This window comes from Sinohyriopsis cumingii, chromosome 15 (genome assembly GCF_028554795.1).
Source record: "Sinohyriopsis cumingii isolate HCF-2022 chromosome 15, ASM2855479v2, whole genome shotgun sequence".
Lineage (NCBI taxonomy): Eukaryota > Metazoa > Mollusca > Bivalvia > Unionida > Unionidae > Sinohyriopsis > Sinohyriopsis cumingii.
The window spans coordinates 40,761,441-40,789,204 of NC_142975.1; the positions used below are offsets into that span (position 1 = coordinate 40,761,441).

General features: G+C 36.1%; 1 protein-coding gene across 3 annotated transcripts in view; it reads right to left on the minus strand.

Moving 5' to 3' along the window:
* Window positions 1–1,455: 1,455 nt before the first annotated feature.
* LOC149781664 (transmembrane channel-like protein 3) overlaps window positions 1,456–27,764 on the minus strand; it is a 44,491-nt gene continuing 18,182 nt past the window's right edge. Inside the window, exons 9-20 of one of the 3 annotated variants that reach the window (XM_089935742.1) lie at window positions 27,463–27,596; window positions 27,162–27,309; window positions 25,287–25,336; window positions 24,749–24,899; window positions 24,166–24,275; window positions 23,597–23,705; window positions 19,520–19,681; window positions 17,883–18,157; window positions 16,062–16,217; window positions 12,847–12,925; window positions 6,255–6,306; window positions 1,456–2,526 (exon numbers count right to left, since the gene is read on the minus strand). In XM_089935742.1, coding sequence (XP_089791868.1) covers window positions 2,384–2,526; window positions 6,255–6,306; window positions 12,847–12,925; window positions 16,062–16,217; window positions 17,883–18,157; window positions 19,520–19,681; window positions 23,597–23,705; window positions 24,166–24,275; window positions 24,749–24,899; window positions 25,287–25,336; window positions 27,162–27,309; window positions 27,463–27,596 — 1,569 coding nt within the window. In that variant the 3' untranslated portion in view covers window positions 1,456–2,383. Of the gene's footprint in view, window positions 2,527–6,254; window positions 6,307–8,187; window positions 9,444–12,846; window positions 12,926–16,061; window positions 16,218–17,882; window positions 18,158–19,519; window positions 19,682–23,596; window positions 23,706–24,165; window positions 24,276–24,748; window positions 24,900–25,286; window positions 25,337–27,161; window positions 27,310–27,462; window positions 27,597–27,764 lie in introns of those variants that run through there. The other 2 variants (XR_016414755.1, XM_089935743.1) reach the window with 2 other exon arrangements.

Sequence of the window (27,764 nt, forward strand, 5' to 3'; positions counted from 1 at the left end):
GACCATGTTCCACACAGCAAGATCCTGCAGCGTGCAAGTACTCCCAGCATGTACTCCCTGCTGAGCAAACGCCGCCTTCGATGGCTGGGACACGTCTTACGCATGGAGGATGGAAGGCTGCCAAAGGACATCCTATATGAACATCTGGCCACTGGTATGAGAAGAGTCGGCCGCCCTACACTCTGTTTCGGGGATGTATGCAAGAGGGACATGAAGGCATGCAACTTTTCACCAAATGGCTGGGAAGAGCTGGCCGAGGACGGAGGCACCTGGAGACTGACGGCAAACAATGGCATATCAGTCGCTGATGCGAGGAGAGGCCAGTTGGCGGCAGAGAAACGAAAGAGAAAGAAGAACGAGGCAGCAACCACAGTAACGCAGACTTCCCAGTATGTCTGCACCAACTGCAATAGGGACTGTCACTCACGTATAGGCCTGCACAGCCACAGCAGACAGTGCCAACAGAGACAGACAACACCTCAAGGGCGCTATTTGCATAGTCTTTTGAGACTGAATCGCCAATGATTTGTCTTGATCCATGATTATCCAGCCTTATTTTTCCCGACATAAAACTTCAATAGTTACTACATTTTTTGTATTGGTTACGATTCTAGCTGTCTTATTTTTACATTTTTTATTTATTCTTTCTTAAGTAATGCATAGTCTTAAATTGACAATTTTTTTAAATATGCTACTGCCAAAATAATTTATTGTTGTGTAATCGCATGTTTTTATTGTCTTATTTGGATCCATAAAATCACTAAAATTTTAAATTGTCTCATAAAATTGTAAAACGACAAGTGCTATTTAGCTCTTACTGGGTCATATATAGTCATCGGAATGGCTTATACTAAAGTAAAACAAATATGGGAATAATGTATATACTTATATATTGTTTTGTTTTTGTTTTTATTTATACTACACCAAGTAAAGTTGGAAACATAGATCAATTAAAGAAATAAAATTCACAAAGCAAACGGAATTCTGAAATCTTCCTTTGGACAAGGAGGAGGTAATTCTGCGAAGTTATGTTAGGTGTAGTGAACTACAGGTGTGTAAATCTATCCCCGTAGTGTATGCCATTTACAACATGTGTGTCATGCCCCCAATGTACGTGGAAAACACATCATATCAATAAAATAAAAATGTAGTTTTTCAAAACATCTAGACCCTGAGATATGTTTTCGTTTAAAATCAAACAAAATCCTCTATAAAGGAAGCGTATAAATGCTTTCCTTGAGGTGGACCTCCTAATGTATGTGGATTTACAAGGTCCTCCTAATGTAGGTATTGTGTGTGTGTGTGTGTGTGTGTGTGTGTGTGTGTGTGTCACAGACACAGAGAGAGAGAGATAGAGAATGAGGAGTAAGGAGGTATGTGGATTGCGAAGTGGTTTTTAGTGTAAGAAGCAGATCATACAAGCCACAGAACAGAAGACCATACCATTAACATAAATTAAAACAAATTACATGCCTTTATTTCTAATTTGATTTCCACTTTAGAAAGAGCTTAAAGCCTAAATCCTCAACAAGGTCAACATTTATATATATGTGTTTAGTGAAACAGTTTTTTTGCAGAACTACTGGCTGGTATTTTATTACACGAGTTTTCTATGCGCTTTTTGCATAACGGTAAGAAATCAAACTGTAGCGCATCAAACTGTTTATAAAAGTTCCTGAAATCAAATGTCTGCTTTAACAATATATGCCACTAAATTGCGGAAACAAAACTAGTTTCACGGAGCCCAATATTACCCAAAGAGTTCATGCACAAATAACGAATTCTCATTTACTGCACGTAGTAGTATATTCTTTACATATTAAACACATATCAAATATGAAACGCATATCACATATTAAACGCATATCACATATTAAACGCATATCACATACATTTTAACATATTATTCATATTAAAAACATATCACATATCAAACACAATTTACAGTTCTTCGACAAAACTCAAAACAATCAGACTTCGAATTATGCTTAGCACAGTAAATATCTTATCAATACAGAAAAGTTATGACTAAAGATTATCAATGACAATGTCCTTTTTGGGAATATTTAACGTTTTCAAGGTGTCATTTTCGGAGATGTTTAACATTTTCACGGTGACCATTTTTTTTTCAACTTGTAATTTACTAATCCAGATCAAGTTGTCTTTGGTTAGGTTTACATCTCCCTGATTTCTAGTGGCTGATTTTAATATCACCATCCTCTTTTGGGGATTACATAAATGTGATTTACATACAAAAGGGGACTATTCCGCAAGCACCCTCAATTGCAATTTATGCAATTAAAATAGAAAATAGTTATGAATATATCGTACTATAACGTTACGTATGTCATGTGCATACTTTATTTATTCATAAAGGGTGCTTTCAAGCTAAAAATAGAACAGGTTTCGATTTGTTCAGTTCTTCTTCAAGGGTATTCTTGCCAGCATGGTTCAGTTTGGTTCCTATAGTCGGTGTCCTGGGAAGGTCCTTAGATGATGCAACCGATCGCAAGGACCCTTGCCTCACTAAGGAAAAAGCGAAGTATGTTACAGTTTTTTAAAACAAATAGACAAGAACTGAAAATGTTTAGATCACCTCCAGCCATTATCTGTCAGATGTGTTACCTAAATAATCTGTCTGATGTGTTATCCCAGTAATATGTTAGATATGTTATTTCAATAATCTGTTAAATATGTTATCTCAATTATATGTTAGATATGTTATCTCGATAATCTGTTAGATATGTTATCTCAATAATCTGTTAGATATGTTATCTCAATAATCTGTTAGATATGTTATCTCAATAATCTGTTAGATGTTATCTCAATACCCTGTAAGATATATTATTTCAATAATTCGTCAGGTATTTATCTCAGTAATCTGTCAGATACGTTATCTCAATAATCTGTTAGATATGTTATCTCAATAATCTGTTAGATGTTATCTCAATACCCTGTAAGATATATTATTTCAATAATTCGTCAGTTATTTATCTCAGTAATCTGTCAGATACGTTATCTCAATAATCTGTTAGATATGTTATCTCAATAATCTGTTAGATGTTATCTCAATACCCTGTAAGATATATTATTTCAATAATTCGTCAGGTATTTATCTCAGTAATCTGTCAGATATGTTATCTCAATAATCTGTTAGATGTTATCTCAATACCCTGTAAGATATATTATTTCAATATTCGTCAGGTATTTATCTCAGTAATCTGTCAGACACGTTATCTCGATATCACTAGTCTAATGCCGAAATAAAAGGACTAATTCTGGGTCACTGGGAACAAAATTGATTGATGGTTTTAAAGATTTGATACTGGGTCAGAATATGCGTCCTTTGAATTGGGAAAAGCGGATGATAAGTGAGTTATAAATGGAAGTGATCTCAATTTAAATCAGAAACAATAAAGATAATCTTTGACTGGATCTATGAATATATATATGACTAGGTTTGGACACTACTTGTTTTTTAGGCAAGACAATGAATTATGTAATGTGAAGCTGGTATTGCGTCATACATGATATGAATTGCATCATATTATTCCTACACATCCCATAACACAAGGTGAACTGGATGACCTTTGTCAGGGATTTGGAACTATCCAAAAGTAAAACAGAGCTGTTGAGCTCCAGACTACAGCAGTATAATCTCCTAGCAGGTGTTGTTAGGGTTTCCAGGTTCCGTCACTGTCAAAAGGATTTTGTTCCATTCTTCTTCACGGAACGTGATCTTGTAGCCTGAAACAACACCGATTGTGTGATGGCAACCCTCAATATCGGGTCATGATCAAGATGTGTGCAGACTGTTCATTGATACGTCGAAGAGGAGTCTTAAATCTGTTTTGCTGCATAATGGTAATATTTTGCCATCGATTCGGTTGATTATGCAGCCCATTGAAAAAAAAACGATGAAAACATGAAACAACGATTTAGGTGCATAAACTATGACCACCATCAGTATCAGCTTTGCGGCGATTTGGAGATTGTTGCACTCATGCTTGGTCTGCAGACTGGATACGCAAAGTACTGATGTTTTCTCTGCGAATGGGATAGTCGTACAAGAGATTCCCACTACATCAAGAGAGATTGGCCACTCCGACAACATTGGAGTCTGTGAAGAAACGTGTTCAGCATCCACCATTTATGGAATCGAGGAAGATCTTGTTACCACCCTTGCACACCAGGCTGGGTCTGATGAAGAACTTTGTCAACGCCAAGGACAAAACACAAGCAGTTTTCAAGTACCTCCGGGGAACATTTCCAAGGTGAAATGAAACTGAGATAAAGGAAAGTGTCCTTGTTGGTCCTCAGATTCGTGAACTTCTTCGAGGTTAAGCATTTGACAGTGGCAAGGAAAAGACGGCATGGAAAGCTTCCAGTTCATGGCAACAAATTTTATCGGAAACAACAAGGCATACAACAGAAGGGAGTTGGTGGAAACGTCCGCAATGCATACATTTTTGCACTCTCATCTAGAGTTCTTCCACCGAACTGCGGACATTTCAACAATGGAGAAACGCTATCAGGGCAAATGCTTGCAGGCTATTGCTCGACATTGACAAGATATGCTCCATTAAATGAATACAACAAACAAGCCAAGAAGTAGACACTGAATAAGGACTAAACTAGGTACTTTTATATACATGCTAGTTTTTGCTTTTTATGTCAGAATACATCCTTTTGCTGTGTTTCAAAGTGTTACATAGACAGGTCAGGCGAAATATTACCGTTGGAAAGCAACCATAAATACAAGAAAAGACCTAGGCTTAGAATTTATGATAAAATGTATACTATCTACACAATATACATTGATATAAAACCTTAAAATTTAAATAACTTGGAAAAAAATAGTCAGTCAGTTGTTCAATTGTCATATTTGAATTCAGCACGTGAAAATCCCTAATAAATAGCACAGGTTATCTCTGAAGAAGACGACTTCTAAAACATTGTAGAACAGTGTAACTTCTAAGATGTGTTATCTCAGTAATCTGTCAGGTATTTTATCTCAGTAATATGTCAGGTATGTAATATCAGTAATATGTATGGTATGCTATGTCAGTTATCTAACAGGTATGTTATATTAGTAATCTGTCAGGTATTTTATGTCAGTAATTTGTCAGGTATTTTATCTCAGTAATCCGTCAGATGTTATATCAGAGTCAAGGCTTTTTAAATAAGATATGTATGTATGTATATATGTATGTATGTATGTACGTCTCTATGTATGTATGTATGTATGTATGTATGTATGTATGTATGTATGTATGTATGTATGTACGTGTGTATGTATGTATGTATGTATGTATGTATGTATGCATGAATGCATGTATGCATGCATGCTTGCATGTATGTATGTATGTATGTATGTATGTATGTACGTACATACGAATGTATGTATGTATGTATGTATATGTATGTATGTCTGTATGTCTGTCTGCACGCACGCACGCACGCACGCACGTACGTACGTACGTATGTATGTATGTATGTATGTATGTATGTATGTATGTATGTATGTATGTACCAGTCTCTCTACTGTTATATTTTATTGCATATCCACTTTCATATAGCTTTGTTTATTTAAATTGGGTTTTATTTAATACATATTATAAGTGCATATTCATGATTTAGTGTCATCGACAGCATATTCACTAACAAAATGTAATAATAAGAACGAATGAAAAGTAATAGAACACATCAGTGTGAATGAGTCTGTTATTAACCACCACTCATGCTTAAACTATGCCATAGCTTCATAGCTCTATTCTATATTTTTACTCTTACACTATGCTGTATTTTTTTTAGCTCCATTCCAATGTATTGATGTTTACATTATGGTATATCTGGTTAGATCTATTCCAATGTATTGATGTTTACATTATGGTATATCTGGTTAGATCTATTCCAATGTATTGATGTTTACATTATGGTATATCTGGTTAGATCTATTCCAATGTATTGATGTTTACATTATGGTATATCTGGTTAGATCTATTCCATTGTAGGGATGTTGACATTATGGTATATCTGGTTATCTCTGTGCCAAGTTATTTTGGACCTAACATATGATTGGTTGAATACTATCCATTGGTATTTTTCTTTATTCGCTATCTTCAGATAATATTATTGGACTTTAGATGTAATACAAGTATATTCATCCCAAGTCATAGATCGTTGGAATAATCGGAGCGCTAGTTCTTATCAAAACATATTCAAACCGATGTTCTAAAAATGAATGCTCTCACCTAATATGGCCCTGGCAGTGGCAAATACCTTCCGCTTTTCGACTTTCCTTTCCTACGAAATGCAAATTGAAGACTTAACATAAATGATTTTCGCACATATAAAAAATCTTAGAAATTAGGATTATCTTTCTCAGAAATACAAATAACCCTAAATGAGTACTTAATTAAGATGAAAAACCATTTCATGAGAGTCTTGACGAGAATTGTTTGAAAATTATATCGCAAACACCGTACAAATGGCAAACACTGTACAAATGATGTCAGATAAAATGAATGTCAACAAAATGGGAATCTCTAACGAAAGACTCTCTAGTGAAACCAGTTTCAGTTCAACTAAAGTATGAAAACTTTCATTACGAAATCTTTTAAAAATTGCGAATAGTTATAGTAAGCAATTGGTTTCTATGTCAGAATTACATTAATTGCCATAACACTGCACATTATATATATATATGTAGATATGTATATGTATATATGGATATATATATATATATATATATATATATATATATATATATATATATATATATATATATATATATATATATAGTTTTCTCTTACAATGCACCTGCCATGCTATTTTCAGATATATGAGCTCTACCTGTCATAAACAAGATGGCCGCTATCGCTTAACCGGATTGAAGCAGCTGTTCCGTTTTTTAGTGCCGTTTTCACGATATTTGTACTTGTTGCCTGTTTTCATCTTCGTTATTGTGTTCATTATGTATTGGCTGTTAAATTCGTATGTGTCTCTTCATCTCCTTGTTTTGGAAACGAGAATAATTAGACTTTTTCTCAGCTGTCTTGCTCCACTGTTTTTGAACAAACCGCCATCACGTGACACTCGCCCGTCAACCAGTTTATGCTACGATGGACCCTCATTAATTGCTTTAAATGTTCACTCCTTGGTTCTCCACACTACATTGTGCTCTAGACTAAACGAACTGGGACTACATTCATCATTATCTAAATGTAAACAGAAGCGAAACAAGAAACGTTGTTTCATAGCTGGCCGGCGTAGAACAGGAAGAAGAATTCTAGTTATCCCCCTTATGTTGGTACAACCATTTAAAAAATTTCGACCATTAATTTAGATAACCTAATTCAAATCCCAATCAATTCGTCAACCTTTCTGTCAACTACCCAAGAAAAACCTCTGCGCATTACATTATTCATTGCCCAGTCAGTAGGACCACCAGAAAGCGCACAAACAAGTTAATTTTATCAACGACGAAAATGTTGACATATTATTCTTGACAGAAACATGGCCAAAAATATCAGGCGATGAGCCCAAGTGTGCGGATCTAATACCCACTGGTTACTCCATCAAGTCGTTCCCCCTTAATTCTCGCAAAGTGGAATTGCTGAACTAGTCCAAACCACACTCACACTGGAGCAAAGGTCAGTCCATTTTTTCTGCCTATACCGCCCTCCTCCTAGTAGAAAAAACAAGCTGGCTGACTCTCTCCTTTTGGAGCAGTTTCCGAATCTCCTGGACTATGGAAATTCGATAGGTAGCAACCTGATTATTCTTGAAGATTTCAACTTTCACTTTGACTGTCCCGGAAACTCAAATACATCAAAACTCATAGATTCCATTAATGTTTTCAACCTCAAACAGTCAGTTAACCAACCCACCCATAAACATGGTCACATTTTACGCTGGATTCTTCATAGACCTGATGATAACATTCTACGGTCCTCCCTGGTATCCCATGACCTTGCATCAGATCACCTCTGCATTATATGCCATCTTGACGTATCAGTCCCTATCCCTCCACCTTTATCTTCTCCTAAGAGAAACCTCCGTATGATAAATAGAACCAAATTAATGCACGACATCCAAGCTAACCTAACAACTTGCTTACCTCCTACCGCAGAACAACTCGATAAATGTCTGCGTTCATTACTTAACAAACATGCCCAGCTACCAAGTGCAGAGTATCAATTAAAATGTGTTCTCCATGGTATAGCAGTGTTACAGACAAGCTTCGCACTGCTAAAAGAGACCGCCGTAAAGCTGAGAGGCTTTGGCTTTCCACCAGACTCACTATTCATAAGCAAATCTATGAACTCGCTAAGAAGAATGTCACAAATATAGTCAATGCAGCTAAATCAGCCTACTACACTACTAAGATCATGGAAAGTTTCAGCTGCAAAGATGTCTTCGAGATTACTAACAAGCTGATGTCAAGGAACAAATCAACACCACTTCCAACTACCTTCTCTCCAGTTGACCTTCCAGACATATTTGCCAACTTTTTCGGTGACAAAGTACACACCATTACAGATAAACTTGACACCACAATTTCAATTGACTCGTCGTCACCATACAGTTGGGTTGCAGAATTTGAACGGCAACCATTAGTAGCATTTGAACCTGTCTCTATGGGTTTCGTACGTACAATCCTGATGAAGAGTGCACCAAAGTCATGTGAACTTGATCCAATTCCAACATCACTGCTACTTGAGTGCTTAGATCCAGTTATTAATACCTCTCTCTCATCTGGGGAATTCCCATTATTTTTCAAAACTGCCATTGTAAAGCCTCTGTTGAAGAAACCAACACTAGACCATAACGATTTAAAGAACTACCGCCCAGTTTCTAATCTCCCATTCATTTCAAAACTCCCAGAAAAGGTTGTTCTATCCCAGTTTGTATCTCATCTAAATTCAAACAGTCTTTTTAGCAATGTACAATCTGCATATCGCCCTTGCCACAGTACTGAAACTACACTTCTAAAAGTAGTTAATGACATTTTCCCTGCATTGGATAGCGGAAAGATTACAGTCCTCACCCTCCTTGATTTATCTGCAGCATTTGACACAATAGACCATGATATATTACTTCACCGTCTCCTGCATATATTTGGCATTCATGATACAGCCTTACTGTGGTTCAAGTCCTACTTGGTCAACAGGACACAAACTGTATCTGCAAATGTAATACACTCCAATCTAGTTGATCTATGTTGTGGTGTTCCACAGGGGTCTGTTCTTGGACCTGTTCTCTTCATTCTGTACACTCAGTCGCTCTCAAGTGTCATAGATCATCGTCCAGTGTCTCATCAATTGTACGCTGATGACATGCAAATATACAAATCTAGCCACCCAACTGAAGTTGATGCTACCATCCAAGGTGTAGAGAGGTGCATCTCTGATGTGAAATCATGGATGACTTGTAACAAGCTGCAGATGAAAGATGATAAAACTGAGGCCATTCTGATCACAACACAAAGACTTTCTCATTCACATCCTTTACCTAAAACGATAAATATCAGCAACGCCAACATTAAATTCACGCAATCAGTACGAAACCTAGGTGTTACTCTGGACAGTACTCTCACATTGCACCAACATGTCATGAACATATGCAAGGCTGCATATCTTGAGCTGAGACGCATCAACTCAGTTTGCAGATATCTTTCAGTTGATGCCACTCAAACACTTGTGTGTTCATTAGTACGTTCAATACTGGACTATCGTAACTCAATTATGTCTCGTTCATCTCAATATCTACTCCTGAAACTTCAAAAAGTTAAAAACACAGCTGCTGGATCATACTTAGAGTACCAAGATCAGAGCACACCTCCCCGCTGCTCTGTACCCTACACTGGTTATCCATTCGATCCAGAATCAAGCACACAATTTGTTCTCTGTGCTACATTTCACTGTCGGACTCTAGTCCAACATACCTATCCGACCTCACCCATGTGTACACACCAGCAAGATACTTACGCTCCTCTTCTGACAATCATATACTCATTATTCCAAGTATGAAAACAAAGTCATATGGACAGCGTTCTTGTGCATACCAAGGCCCAGCAACGTGGAATGAATTGCCCACTGAACTTAGACAGAAAGACACAGTGATCACATTCAAGAGGGCTCTCAAAACTCACTTATTTCGACAGCAAGAACAAACTTAAAAACCTAATAACGTTTCCTACCTGAAATATTCTCAGCATGTTTTTTATTTTATTTTTTAATTTTTTTCTTCTAATTTCATGTTGGTTGTTTTTGTAATAATATTATTATGTTTCTTATCTTATAGGTGTTGTTTTAAAGTTGTAAAGCGCTTAGAGCTTCTAAAGATTAGGCGCTATACAAAGTCCTCATTATTATTATTATTATTTTTATTATTATTATTATTATTATTATTATTATTATTATATAAAATAATACTGTCATAGAAGTAGAAATGCTACAGATGGGAAATGTTTAAATTGGTTTATTAATGAATAGCTGTAAATGTATATTATCCAGTCAAAAGAGTTCCTTCCCCCTCTAAAGACGGCGATAGGTGTCGCTCTGCGGAAGTTATGTACTAGTCAGAGATTTACTGGTGTAAGGTGAAGTTGTCTGCTTTTGCAGCATACATAATGGAGCGAATGTTGGCATACCAACACATTACTTTCATGTAGTGTGGCTCAAATGTCTGTGACTATTGTACTTGGCGTAAACTGAACATGATCTAAATACACAGCTGACCAAATTAGCTGTTGGAAAAATAAGAATGAATGAGACTAAAGTCCACTTTCTATAGCAGTTATTAAAAGAGGGACAACGACTATTGCCAGACTAGATAAAGCCAGTTTCTGAAAGTGCAATGAATGAATAACAAAATATATAAAAAGTTAAAACCTTATCGGTTTTTTTTAATTTATCTTTGAAAGCCATGTAGCAACATGACTGAACAGAGCTAGCATGCTTTTTTATATAGATGCATATCTAACATAATAAATATCGAGAGTTGCAAAACGGACTTATTGGAACCTTTTTTTTCCTTATTATTGGTCTCTTATAAAAGTGTTTAAGTAGAAGTTGCTTTCTTTGTTCTCTGACACAGATACATGAAAAGAGATAATGCAATTCATCACACACACATTTCTACACGCAATGCGTACGTAATCCTTCATATCTAGGCAAATTCTCCCATCTTCCCTTCTCTATCGGTAACAGTGATTCCATGTTCGAAATTATGTTATATTTGCCTTATATTGTTTGATAGGTCTTTTAAAAAATAACGTTCTAATTTTAATTCCGTTTTAAAAAAATGATATATGTACCAGCTCTTGTGGAGTTAGTAATGGATGATTCCCATGTTTGCATAAACTCATCATGAAGTCTTTTCTTTAATATTTTGTCTTGCCAGCATTTGTTGGAATGTTTTCATTAATTCCAATCAATTGAAACCCAGTTTTGGATAGGATATTCTGAAAGCTCTCAGTCCATTTGCTTCTGTCTAGACCATCATTATAATCCTGTAATAACCTCAGATTCACGATGCAAGCTAGTTTCGGTTGTATACCATTAATGAGATTTACCAAGTAGCTGACCATTCTCCTTTTTATTTGCAAGTGAAGCAGGGTTCTACCAAGCTCACCATAACACATACACATGGGGTGGATTTTCTTATACTTTTAGCACATGTTTTAGAAAATATAAAAAGCTCGTTTCATCGTATATAATCTTTCAAAAGCCCAGATCTCAGCCACACGTGTGAGAATTGGGAATATTGTCATATCAGAAAGTTTAAGCTGATAGTCATCAGGCAAGTTCGGATTTAATATATTGTTCTTAGGAAGGTACAGAGCTTTTCTTGTTTGACTAATTAGGGTTTTAATTCCCAACATTCCATTCTCCGTCAGGGTCAAACCTGAATATGTATAATCTCTGACAATTTCAAGTTCAGAATTTCCTAATCTCCATCTCAAAACGCCTCTCTGCCACCAGAAAATATTTATTGTACACGAAATGGGTCTGTCTAAGGAGCGTATCAAACATATAGGTTATTGTGGCCTAATTGTCCATGTTTTCCCTAGTCACACTAATTTTCTTGTAATCACCAAACTCTAATTTCATGCTTGCTTGGTTTCATGTTTTACATTTGGATAATTCCTCACTAAGCCTTTCCAAATCGAATATTAGTAATTCACACCATGCAATACAAAACATCCACTGCAAAGACATTAGAGAGGGTCCATTTTACAAAATCAATTCATGGAGTCATGAAGTCTCGAGCAAATTTTACATTAAAATATCTACTCTAAAAATTTGGTTAATTATTCGGGTTGAGAAATATCTTCCCAACAGCTGCTTCCTATAATCAGCAGATAATCACTAAAATCTAGCAACGTTATAAACGGCTGCGCAAATACAAATAATACGTTTCCTAGGCTTATTGCACATCAACGCACTACCGACAGGCAGTCGCATAAATCCGCTGCATTGGTAGACCTCTTGAAGGGACACATCATGCAAACTTTGACACATTCTCTACACAGCCCAGAGTTTGCTCCAAGTGACCTATTGCTGACTCCCGTGATAAAAAAATTAGCTAATAGGGGCAGATAATTTAAATGCCGCCATGCGGTTGAAAATGCAGTTTTGCAGGATATGAACAACAAAAAGGTAACAGAAGATGGCATTTAATAGTTGGATAATCAGGCCAAAATAAATTGCGAGGTGCACCACGGACAAATTTGAGGGGGATACACTTACATTATGTTCATTAATAAAGAAATTTTGTATAGCACACATATTCAGAATAATTATAAAACAAAACTCGTTACCGATGAAACAAACTTACATGTATCAGTTGCTTCCTGAGCTCTAAAATCAGATCATGGTATGAAGACGACTTTGCCTTGTAATATATAATGACCATTCTGAAGTGAAAAGAAACAAAAGGAAAAGAAAATGAAGGCTCCGATCTAACTGGTGAAACAACCCGAGCATTATTCTGTAAATATTTCAACATTTTTATTCAATATATTTTGAAATTAGTGACAACTTCTTTCCATATATTTGATCAGCATCATTTGTACCCTAAAATGCTATGGCAGAAAGGAGTGGAAAAATAGGCAAAGATTACAGAAAAATAACATCTCACATGTTCTTTCAGCTGACAAAAATGGCGTATTTGTTTACTTGCTCTACATGTTAATCCTTATTTAAAAAGAACGACTACAATTGACGCAGTTTGCATTAGGTTATTTCCTGATGACTTTAGTTTTCAAAACCGAGAATATATGAATGAATGTCTAGCAGAAAATAGCAATTTATTATCATGCTTTCAGTTCCAATTCTTCTTTAGTTCCTCTGTGCCTAGAAATAAGTTTCGAAAGATTTGGCATTGGAAATTCTGTAGATATGAATTAAAGCTATATTTTAATGATGTAGGATGCAATTCCGTTTATTATAACTGTGCTTATAGTTTGAAATTGCGGGAGGAAAAGGGTTACATCTTCACAGTTTACGTAGTCAAAGTAGCATATTTTCGATTAACCGGATTGACAACAATATATACTCTATATAGATTGCTTTTTATTTATTTATTGGAATTGGTTTCGCTGTCAAGTCTAGTTTGATGAATACGGTCCCCATCTTACCAAAGGGAATTATTGACTGGCTTATAATGCTGAAGCTACCCTTACATGGATAAAAGCAAGCCACACTCATTAGTGCTTATGCACCAATCATGACCTACTCAGATGAAGACAAGGACAAGTCCTACCAGGATCTGGAAGCTCTGATTGCTTCAGTACCAAAGTCAGACAAGCTGATCATTCTTGGTGATTTTAACGCCAGAGTTGACGCGGACCACATCTCGTTCAAGGGAGACATTGGTAGACATGACATTGGCAACTTCAAGAGCAATGGAGACCTGTTTTTGAGGATGTGCGCAACGTATGATCTCCTGATCACAAACACCGTCTGCCTAACTGTAAGAAAACAACTTGGATGCACCCACGATCGAAGCATTGGCTCTGATCGACTACATCGTAGTCCGTAGGAATGACAGGCAGGTTGACCGTGTGACCAAGGCCATGTGTGGTGTTGACTTCTGAACATACCACATGCTACTGATTTCCAAGATGAATTTTTTAAAAATTAAGCCCATTAATGTCCACAGGTAATTAAAGTCCAGAAGCGAATCAACGTATCCAGGCTGAAAGTCTTCAACACTGAGCAAGCTAGAAACCACAGCCTCTGATACCAACGACGTAGAGAAATGCTGGGCGGCATTCAAACAGCTGGTGTACTTTACTGCATTTGAAATCCTTGGCGTGACTGCGCGGAAGCACCAAGACAGGTTTGACGAGAACTGTGAATAAATACAGTCCCTGCTAGAGGAGAAGCATCTTCTCCATCGTGAGTACAACATCGACCCCAATTCCACTTCAAAGAAAGATGCCTTCAGCAGAGTCCGCAAAGCGGTACAAAAGAAACTGCGCGAAATGAAGGACACATGGCTAAGCCAAAAGGCTGATGATATTTAGTCCTTAGCCAACAGACACGACATGAAGAATTTATACAGTGCTCTTCGTGATATATATGGCCCAATAACAACATGCACAGCCCCACTCTTGAGCTCTGATGGCAACACTCTCATAACCGAGAAGGAGAATATACTGAATCGCTGGGTGGAACACTTTGACGATGTCCTCAACAGACCCTCTTCCATCAACGATGAAGTGATCAACCGTCTATCAGAGGTGGTGATCCACGAGAGAATGACTGACCCTCCAACAGTGCTGGAAACTCATAAGGCCATTGAGCTCCTGTCTAGTGGGAAAGTTCCAAGAGCAGTCCCTATTCAAGACAAGATCTACAAGTCTGGTGGGCTTAATCAAGTGAAAAATCTATCAGAGATGGAACGCAAAAACGCACACCCCAGGAAATCAAAGATGCATACATAATCCACAATTACAAATGCAAAGGCAACCGCCAATCCTGCGACAATCATAGAGAAATCTCTCTACTCTGCATCGCAGGCAAAGTCCTCGCCAGGCTTCTGCTGAACAGACTCACAGAGAACCTTGATCATTGCCTACTGCCAGAAAGTCAGTGTGGCTTCAGAAAGGAGAGAGGCACCATCGACATGATCATTGCTGCAAGGCAAATGCAAGAAAAAGTGATTTTAACAAAATGTCCAGCTATACACCACCTTCGTTGACCTGACTAAGGCATTCGACACTGTAAGCCGGGAAGGCCTTTGGAAGATCATGGACAAGTTTGGATGTCCAGAAGTCTTCATTGAAATGGTGAGGCATGCTTACCAGAGTCCATGATCAGGGTAACTATTCGAAACCTTTGCAGTTAAGAATGGTGTAAAACAATGATGCGTCTTAGCCTCCATTCTCTTCAGCCTCATGTTCTCTGCAATAGTGATGGATGCTTTCAAGGACAGTGATGTGATACATATACCATTATCAGTTGCCCACATACATACATACATACATACATACATACATACATACATACATAACCGCTCCGGTGGCCTAGTGGTTAGAGCGTCCACCTCGGATGCGGTAGGTCGTGGGTTCGATCCCTGTCCAAGTCATAGACTTACAAAAATGGTACTAACAGCTGCCTCGCTTGGCGCTCAGCATTAAGAGGTTAGTGTTAGGTCTGGTTGGCCTGGTGTGATGATAATGTGAATGGGTGGGATATCATGCTACGTGTCTACGGCATGATGCCCCAGTGCTAGACATCACTATAAACTGCCACATTGCAGGCATCGTAGCAATATGACTGAAAAATTGTTAAAGCTACATTAAAAATCCAAATCACATCACATAAACACATCGCATACATACATACATACATACATACATACATACATACATACATACATACGCAAGTACGTAATAAGGGATCTAGCTATCAGTCTATTTATTTAGAACCTATTCACTCTCAAGGGAGATAATCAAAACCAAAAACAAAAGAAAGAGATTAAAACAGATGATTGATTGATCAAAGGATTATCATATTATGTATGGAAAATTATCAGATTATTACAGCAAAAATGCTATGATCGGTACAACAATAGCTGGTGTCCGAATATAGTTTAATCCGTCTTCTAACCAGGTTGGTAGCTCGCCAATCAGATCTGTTATTTCATCATACGATCGACATTGACCCGGGAAGGGACCACAACTTATGGATGGTTTGAGCCTGCAAAAATGTATAAACTTTTCAACGTCTATAAGCATTATTATCTCTAAAAATCATGTGTATGCCCGAAAGACGCAGTGGTATATTTAAAATAAATAAAACATTGCTGTTTTTATTCCTTAATCACAAAGGCTTATACAAATGTTGAGAAATCTTAATATAAATTTGCTAAATGTAGAATCAAATTTATGTTTAATGTTATCATATTCATTCAAGCCTGCTTTTAGCTTATTTACAACGAATTAATTTAAAGAGAAAAATAAGAAGAAGAATAAAGATTCGAATCGTAGTAAAATTAAATTACAGTAAAAAAGTGTTCACGATGTTATATTCATTTTCTCCCTATAAACAATAAAAATGTACTGATTTGTATATGGAACTGGAAAATCCATATATGTTATTTATCCTACTAAATTGCTTGTTGTATATATTATTAGATTGCTCCCAACCCACCCCAATTATTTCTGCTAATCATACTTGCCCAATAAATTAGATTCAGCATAATCTAGAACTACTTTTGGCATATAATGGTACTAGTTCAGCATATAAAAGTACGAGGTTATTATGATCCGGTATCAGTTTAACATCCGCAAGACCAGTTTAGCATATACCAGTACCAGTGTGTCATATTTTAGTGTCAGTTTAACCTTTACCAGTAGCAGTTTAACAAATACTAGTATCAGTCTTTGTACATACTAAAATCAGTTTTGCAGAAATAATACCAGCTGAACATATGCCAATATTAACTTAGCGTAAGCCATTATCAGTTGTACACATAGCAAGTCCGGTTTAACATATACCATTATCGGCTTTACACAAAGCCATACCGGTTTAATATATACCATTATCAGTTGCCCACATAGCAAGACCGGTTTAACATATACCATTATCAGTTGTACACATAGCAAGACCAGTTTAACATATACCATTATCAGTTTAACACATAGCAAGACCGGTTTAATATATACCAATACCAGTTTAACATATACCAACACCAGTTTAAGATATACTATTACCAGTTTAACATACATCATAATCACTTTTGCATATTCAAAACGGTTTAACATATGCCAATATCAGTGTAAAATATGGCAATATACCAATAATGATTATATTTCGGTAAAACAATTGTAATTTTCTGAGGATAGAGCTTATAGAAGTTGTTGTTGTTGTTCTTGTTAATTTGTTCCAAACGGTAATTGCAGCAACATTACCCATGCACGAATGAGTATCGCGGGCCCTGACCTAGCAGTCTGCAAACGTAGGAGTATAGTAACTCTGTAATGCAGCTCGCAAATATATGAGTATACTCATTCTGCAATGCAGTGTACAAACGCATAACTATACTTACACTGTAATGCAGAGTACAATTGTATGAGAATACTCATTATGCATTACACTCTACATTTGTATGGGTATAGTCACTTCGTAATGCAGTGTAAAAGTGTATGAGTATACTCACTTTGTACGGCAGTGTACATTTGTATGAGTATACTCACTCTGTAATGTAGTGTTGTTGTTGTAGAGTTTAACGCCATTTTTCAGCACAAGATAGGTTATATATGGCGGCCAGTATAAATGGTCGGGGGAAAAACGCGGGAAAACCCCGGAAAGAACCACCGAACAACGACATAATGCAGTGCACAAAAATATGATTATACTCACTCTATAATGCAATAGGACATCAAAAACATACATATGAACAAATTTATCAATAAAATGGCGAGATACAAATTTCCAGACTTCGAGGCTTTGAACAATTCTTTGGGAGGGACCATGGCAAATTTGGCAACGAAGTACTGAATGTAGAAGACGATCACCAATTTGACTACTCCAAAAAGAGCTAGTAAAGGGGAGAAGTACATTCCCAACCATATGAGACCTTGTCCATAAATAATATCTAGGACACACGCAATGACGTCGAACTCTCCGTAACCCAGCTGAAAGAGAAAAAATAATCGATTTAATAAAGCACAGAACCCGTTTGAACGGAAGCGAAAAATCCTGTAAAAACTAAGAAGAGGGAGCTGACGAAGACTACTGTTACGTGTCCTAGAGTGTCTATTCTCATCTACAGTGTACATTGTAATCTAAAGTGTAATTTGTCATCTAAAGTGTATATTTCATCTACAGTGTAGATTGTCATCTAAAGTGTAATTTGTCATCTAAAGTGTATATTTCATCTACAGTGTAGATTGTCATCTAAAGTGTAATTTGTCATCTAAAGTGTATATTTCATCTACAGTGTAGATTGTCATCTAAAGTGTAATTTGTCATCTAAAGTGCATATTTCATCTACAGTGTAGATTGTCATCTAAAGTGTAATTTGTCATCTAAAGTGTATATTTCATCTACAGTGTAGATTGTCATCTAAAGTGTCTAATGTCATAAACCTCTTTATTAATGACATGACGTCAGTATAGGTTGACACTTGATACTGTAATCAAACTGTTTTATAGTTCATGTTTTATTGTTAAATGTACATTTCAGAGTGGAGATTGGTTGTTATAAATGGCAAAGCAATACACTAAAATAATTTTACTGGCACCTTGATATCCTCAATACAGAGTATAGATAGAAGTTTGGGTTACGGTTAGAGTAATATGTAGGTAGGTACTAGGCAGGTATAGATATTAATGAATACTTTCTAAATTTAAATATTCTATTATCGTGTTTATAAGGATATTTACTGATAACATGTTGTTGCAGTTGGCTTTCAATGATTCTGTTGGCTATACTATGAACGAAATATCGTGAGAAAGCTCAAAAGTTCCAATTTTACATCGCAATCTCGCGAGATAAAACTATTTAGCAACTTTTTGCAGTCGTTCCATTTTCTTAGATTTTCTTTGAGAAGTAAGGAATTCTGCCTTTAATTCACAAATATCATTAACTTCTCCGGTGGCCGAAATGATTAGAGAGTCCGCCTCGGATGCAGAGGGTCGCAGGTTCAAACCTCGGCCGAGTCATACCATAGACTTATAACATGGTACTAGCAGCTGACTTGGTTCGCGCTCAGCATTAAAAGGTTAGTGTTAAGACTGGTCGGCCTGGCATCAGGAAAACAGGACTGGGTGGAACATGATGCTAAATGTCTGCGACATGAGGTCCCAGTGCTAGACATCACTATACACTGTCAAACTACAGACATCGTAGCGACATGACTGAAAAATCTTTAAAGCTACGTTAAAATTCCAAAGCACACATACATACACACACATTTGAATATATATATGGGGGTGGGGGTGTTATAATATCACAGCATCAAACTCGAAGCAGCATGGCTAAAAGTTAATACTTACAAAATTACAGCAATGAAATCGAACCTGCACAGCTCGAAATATCTGAAATAATATTGCAGCTGCAATGGTAATCCCTAGGTCTAATAGCATGACCTTGAAAATCTCTTCCCCTATGTCACTCTCCCAACATGTTGCGTTTGTAGCTCCCTCAGTCGATATAGTCTAAAAATAGAAACAGTGTTCGACAAAAAATTAAAAGCGCATTCAATGAATGCAAATCTAAAAGGAAAAATCGGCCCGAAGTCAATGTAGCCTGAAGACCTTAAAATCAAACACATTTTATAAGGGGGAGTCTTTTTTTATAATAAAAAATAACGTGTAGAGGGGGAGATTAAAAAGAAACCCGTATAGAGCACATTTGAGTAAAAGCATTCTCACGACAACTCTTTACTAAGTTTATATGTGAGCTAACATATAAAGTATACATTTATTAAAAAAATATGCATGTACAAATATTAGTATTCAATTCTAAAAACTTCCTTTCTATCATGTTCTTTCGCTTATTCGTGTGTGGACAATTTGTCTTGAGATTGAAGAACATTATGCTATATTATTTCATTACAGTGAATTAATTATCATAAATTATATTTGTTAATGAAATACAAGAGTGCCGTTTATGTTAAATATTACGCCAGTCAATTTTTTAAAGATATCAGTGTCGGTACCAGGAAGGCTTTGATGAGTCTGTGAATTATTGAATAAGGGTCACAATGACCAATGGTCAGCGAGAGTGGTCTGAAACTAACTTTATTGTTCAGAAACTATTATTTTTAATTAGAATTGCCATGAACATTTTTTTTGACAATGGCATTTTAGATCCCCATATCTGTATTTCTTTGTTACTCGAAATTCAAGTCATCTACAACATATCTTCAAGGAAATTACTCTGGACAAAGTTATTGTGCTAAAGCCACTTTGCTTTAAATGCGATTGACTTTGGCATTGGAAGTTTTAATCATGAAGAAACTCAACCAGCTTTTTTCATCTTCCAGTACAATCACACTGCAAAGTTTTTTCGAGGTGCATCGTCTGAAAAACACGTTGTTATTATATAAACAACTATTTACATATTTTAATCACAGTCACTCTGACCTTGGATACATCGACCCCAAATCATAAGGCTTCTTTCTTACTCAAAGCGTTGATAACAGTTTTGTGCAGATACCATTGTTTATCGTTCGTTCAGCACTGCGAAAATCGACAGACACCTTTCTTGTTTTAACTGTAAGCCATTCAGAACGTTTGTTCATGACTGCAGCAAAGTTCTTTGTGCAAACTGCTGTTGGAATCGTCTGATCCTGACATTTTATCTGATTACGCGTATTCCGAATTTCAAAAGAAAGCCATCTGCAAAGATGTGTTAAAGCATACTACATTGCTTCGTACTGCACTACATGTGTATCTAAAACGGTATCGTAAGTTAGGAACTACTTTTTATTGTAAGAAAACAATGTACGTTCATGTAGCAACACGGAAGCTTTCGATTTATCATAAATGTGTATGGATGAAGCGAGCAAGCTGTTTGATCCATATAAAGTAGAGATGATAAAGATGACGATGTAGATGTCTTCACAGAGTCACCAAAGGAACTGTCCACCGACCAAACGGCTGAATGTAATATCCTCAATGTCCAGTGATTGCTTTTTAACAACGAACGTGAGAACATGCATTGTTGAAAATATTATTATGATCATTTAGTACTTATTCAGGAGAAATGTTCACAGCAATTGTCAAATTCAATGGTTCAGTCTATGAACCATGTTCACAGCGATTGTCAAATTCAATGGTTCAGACTGTTAACCATGTTCACAGCGATTATCAAATTCAATGGTTCAGACTGTTAACCATGTTTACAGCGATTGTCAAATTCAATGGTTCAGACTATGAACCATGTTTACAGCGATTGTCAAATTCAATGGTTCAGACTATAAAACATGTTCTCTAGAATCTAACAAAAGCAGCATAGAAATGCATATTAAGGTCATAGGTCATCCCATCTGTCCCACAAACGTCCCATTGGGTGAAAACAAAATAAACTGATAAACGCAGTAGAAAACCAAAAGCCTCAGAGCAAATAACCCACGACTGCGAATAAGCTTTTGTTCCCTGACACAATGGCTTCTCAGTGCAATCCCATAAGCAAACAACATTCTAGCAAAGGGGCATACAGATATGTCAACTATCTCATAGCTGGTAACAACAATAGCAAACATGTACTTACCTTCTGCATATTGAATTGCTTCAATATTTCTTTTCTTAGTTATTTCTGTTAATCGGAATTACATGGGTTCAAAAAAAGGATGAACGTAGCGAAATTTATCTGTAATTTACTATACATTTCCTACAGAAATCACTTTCCAGAGGAAAATTTACTGTGCTCAAAAAACGAAATGAATTTGATACTTCCTATCAAACAATATCTAATCCTGCATCAGAATTTAAATGAAAAGAATTGCATATTTCCCCACCTTATGATTCCAAACTGGCAATAACAGAAGAGAAACACGCGTGCATCTGCATCAAAGGCAATATATCCAACCACATGTACGTCGTACGGAATTGTCCCAGCTAACAAACCCAACCGTCACAAACAGAATTTACTTGGATCGACAGGTAAACAAAATCATCCATTTCAGGCCCGTTTAAAAAAAAAGTTATTCAAGGTGCATGAATTCACAATTCAATTGTTGAGTTCAATGCTTCATTTACGAAATTAGACTGTTCTGAAAACGAACTGATTCACAATTGTTCAGTATTTTACATTTAAAATGACCCACATCTGGGGCATGCTATTATGCCTTTGATCAAGCGAATTATATATATATATATATATATATATATATATATATATATATATATATATATATATATATATATATATATATATATATATATATATATATATGTGTGTGTGTGTGTGTGTGTGTGTATGTGTATGTGTATGTGTATGTACGTGTGAGATTAACACTCATTCATTCCAATTTCACATCAGTCTTTTAATTTTGTTCAGTTACAATTTGAGAGTAATCATTGATTTCAATGATTCGTTGGAATTACAAAATGTCCATTGACTTTTGAAAGTAAAACACTACTTTGGGATTATTAGGTATTCGTTAAAGACAATATGGATTATAGCATTGTGATACTTCAGGACTATTGGTATATAAATATATTCAAGGCTATTAGTACATCAGAACATTCAAGAATATTGGTACATCAAGGCATTTAAGACTCGTTGTACATTAAGACATTCGAGATAATTGGAATTCATTAGGAACACTGCATACCTTTGGACGTGTGCTCGAACATTAAGTATTATTTGGGATTAGATTCAAAATATTGGCAAATTCCTCTTTACTTGAATTATGTATTCACAGGAAATAAATTATTTGCTGAATCAAACTGAACTTGTTGAGTTCGCTTCCTTATTTTGCTTAGTTTGATACCATTGTGTCGTGTGTATGTGTGTGCCTTCCATGTTTCAAATGTAAGCAATTCACAATGGTTGGTCAAAGTAAATAATAAAGAACTCAAGATATCTTACTTGCAATATTTTACGGTTTAGAAAAAGTATGACCTTGACTTTTTACCCTTTGACACCAAGGTCATGGGTATTTCTTATATGAAATGAAAGTTAAGTAGAGAGTGGCTTGAATAAAAGTGGTATACAAGTCAAGTTATCGTGTTAAAAGCTGTTTCTTTCTTTCATTCCCTGTAACATTGCTCTTTGACAGTTCAAGTGCAGACTAAATAGGTTTTATCCCAAATGCACGTTACTTACAACGTCTGGTGCCGTACATAGTGAATAATACAAGTTACTGTGCAGAAAAGAATTAGTGATCAAACTAAGGGACTGACGTGCGAACGGACGAACAGCATGACATGAACATATCTACCTTACAGATGGCTAATACAAACTAATAACAGAGAGCTAGTTAACGTTATATTTAACTAATAGTGTTTATATATATATATATATATATATATATATATATATATATATATATATATATATATATATATATATCTTTTCACTCCAACTGAGGCGTACAACATGATGATATAACTGAGGCGTACAAGATTAACCGTCGCATGCGAAGTACTGCAATAATTATCTTCCTTCTGAGTCACAGTGTACAGAGAGAGAACGAACACAGATAAGCTCGCAACGTAAAACAGCGTAGTTCTGAAAAGAAACGGATCAAATGAGACCAGTGTAATTCTGTAAATGGAGGTATCAAATGAGACAAGTGTAATTCTGTAAACGAACGTATCAAATGAGAGCAGTATAATTCTGAAATGGACGTATCCAATGAGACAAGTATAATTCTGTAAATGGACGTATCCAATGAGACAAGTGTAATTCTGTAAATCGACGTATCCAATGAGAACAGTATAATACTGTCAACGGACGTATCCAATGAGAACAGTTTAATTTTGTAAATAGACGTATCCAATGAGAACAGTATAGTTCTGTAAATGAACGTATCAAATGAGAATAGTCTAATTCTGTAAATGGACGTATCCAATGAGACAAGTGTAATTATGTAAATGTACGTATCCAATGAGAACAGTATAATTCTGTAAATGGACGTATCGAATGAGACAATTGTAATTCTGTAAATGGATGTATGAAACGAATTTACCTGACAAGTGTGAACTTCGTTGCCACACGGGGATGCCAACCTTCAATCCGTACAAGTTGGTACAATATTAGAGGAACGACAAATTTAAGACCGGCAACTGTAACAGGCAACTGTAAGGCAAACAACAAAATGGAACAATACTTTAAACCATTTCGGTTATACAACCAGTGTAAAAAGGATACATATTGCAGACATAGGCTAGTGTATTTATGAACATTTTGTAATCAAATGAGTTGTCTTGAAATCTGTTTCCAACTCTCCGCGTAACTTCTTCTTTCACTCCACCTTTTCCCCAAGCTACATACTTTTCATTGTTTTATTATTATTCTTGCAGCCACCAATCAATTTCTTCATTAGCATTTAGTGAACATGAAACATATAAAGGTAGTTCGCTGATATTATTCATATTTGGGGGAATTTATTTAATTATATGCAATATTTATAAGCTGTCGAAAGAACAAAACAAAAATTAAGATAGTAGGCTTAGAATTATCACTTTATGACAGAGTAATTGCTTTGACATTTTTCAACTCAATGAATGAATATATGAATGCCATGTTATTTTGCTCATTAAAATAAATACCCGGTATTTCCTGAGTTGTTCTTCAAAAATATCTGGTATTTCTTCCGGAATGACAGTTTCGTCTGTGACGTAGAAAATCAGGTAACCACTTCCGGCCAGAATGCCAAGTACGATCACATTGCTGACCACACGTGCGACATACCATCTCAATCTAATAAACACCACTAACTTGGTATCAAGCTGTTTCTCGCACAATTACAAATTATATGAATTTAATGTCATGTGTGATCTCATTAGAGTATTTCGTGCAGACGAAAACGAAAATATAACATATATCCTTTCAAGTAGTGTATGCATACCAATTTTATTCAATCGAATGTTAGCTAATGAATTAATACAATATATAAATAAATCAATTGATCATAATACTGCCCCAATCATAAATAATAACGCTACCTTAAGGATGCAGATAGTACTAAGATACCAATCGTCATTGATTAATTTTATAGTACTAGTGTATAAGTACGTATGTACACAAAATAAGTAAATCTTTATAGAGCTAAGGACAAATGCTTTCTGTTGGAAACGGTGTTCTAACCTTTGACAAAGAACAATATCTTGTACAGACTTCTCCTCTCGCACTACCTCCTGCAAAGAAACAAATAATCCTTTAAAATGAGAGAAATTGGAAAGTAAGATTGGAGGAAATATATTTATGGAAGTACCTATACCAGACAACACTTTATTTGATGTATTACGTTGAGATGTGTTGTTGTGTTGCACTGATTAATTAAGAAAAATGTCACTTACGATAACGAAACTGGTTAAAGTATGTTCAGACAGGCACAATGAGTATCGTGCAATTGTGTGTATATTTATTGTTTATGAATATCTGGAATAGAATGTACTCGGGTTTCGTTTCTGTTTACAGCATTACGTTAAGGCGGTTTATCTATATCATACATTATTTCGATCTAGTGAGTTCAGTTCGCTACATGCTCAACGAGCGAAGTGCATACGATGGGAAAATCGATTTATCTTGACCGCACAGGCCGTGCGTTGCAGCATAGCCATTGTACATAAAGGTTCATGGTACATTCAAATTTCACATTATGGAAAGTGTTGTCAATAGGCAGTTCACTTTACGGCGCAATGTCTCCAGCTGCAGAGCTGAATAGGGGTGAAGAGCTGAAGGAGGGTCGGGGTTTATAAATATATAGTGACAGGGCTATATTGTATCTTTGTGTTTGCGCCCTGCTGAAGGTGTTGTTTTATCCATTTAGCTAATTTGGGTTGGTATATTCCTGGTGTACTGCTGTTGATGGTGTCATTGTCCCTGAGGAAGATAGTAGTTATCTCGTAGTGAGGGACCAAAGCTCCAGGACCAACGGCTCTTCAAGGAACGAGAAGTTCTACGGATACATAACCAGGCGTGAGTGGCGGGACCATTCGTTGTGGCTTCTTGACCATCCGGCATAGCAGTGGGGCGGGACCACTCGTTGTGGCTCCTTGACCATCCCGTATAGCGGTGGGGCTGAAATTACCTTGTGGTTATGAATTAAATTGAACGTCGCAAGATTGTCACTATTTGAGTTAAAATTGTAATTCTTTATATGAAACCAGTTATCACTGTTTGAGTGAAACAATGCTACTTATCACTATTTGAGTGAAACCCTCTTTTGAAATTCACATATCATTGTTTTAGTGATACATTATTGTTTCTTTTTGTGCTTTAACTTTTATCATTTCATTGATTTTTGTTGACTGTTCGTTTTATATTACATCTTATCATTCGTTCCAGATTTAACTCTGTGCGCTTCATTGTTAAAAATCAAGTGTTTATGCGAATTTATGTGCGCGAGTTTGGGTTTAGGAAATTCGTATCTTGAATCGTGTATAAACATCGTATTTTTTTATGATTCATTGTGTCTTCATTGTAACAATCTGACCTAACCCGACCCATCTTGTTACAATGAGAGCAGTTTGTCTACTGTGAACAGCAAGTAAGTTTTCAAAACCTGAATAAAATTTCCATAATCCATGTCTGTGCATTTAAAAAAATGCATTCTAATTCATGGGTAAGAAGGTGGGGATTGGTGGTCTAGTGGTCTAAAGAGTGAGATTTTACCGATCACTGCCATCTCATCCTCTGTCCGAGCGGGTTTGAGTCTGGGGCTCAGCCAAGCCAATGTGGGTATGTGAAAAAGCTTGCAAGTAGCTTCCAGTGGGTCGGTGGTTCTTAGCGGCGCTTTCCAAGGTTCTTCTCCACCAGCTAAACCGGTCACCTTGTTTAGTCTTGCGTGCGCAAAAAATGGCGTTAAACCCTCAACAACATGAAATTCATACGAATTGTAAATCCTCCAATTGCCAACTAGAATAAATTGTTTACCGGATACAATTACCACATATAAAAAACACATCAAATGTACATGAAAAGGTGAGGTATCGACATCCGTGTGTATTTGCTGAGTACCTTAAAATCTGTGGTAACTGCAGTTTTCCTATCCTTGACCCCGTCTTTATTTGTAATGGAATGGTCCCAGTCACACAAGAGTCTCCATGCAAACTTGTAGTCTTCTCCCGATTCAGCCAATTTGCTCTTCCGGTAACGCACGTGCATTCTGAAAATTACATTTAGGTTGCACTAATCATGACATTTTTCATTCATTATTTGTTGCTATTGGTAAATGAAGATTATTAATTAATATATTACACAAATTTGTCTTCAAAAAAATCGGATAGGCATTAAACTTTAAAAATATGGATATACTCACAAGGTAGCGATGAAAACGAGGCAGATGATATTTGCAACCAACCATGTGATTAAATAAGCCAAAGGAATGTTGTAACCATCCAAAATATCACGAGAATATGCGCCGTAGAACATTATACTCTGGGAGACAGCACCCTGTAGAAGGAGAGTGATAATCATATGTGATGATTTGGAACAAAACTATCGAAAAATATAACTACAATTTTAATAATAATTTACAAGTTTATTCATATATTTAAAGGACAAATTTCTTTTCTAATGTTAAATCAAAAGTTTATTCTTATTTTACATCAAGAGTTGACT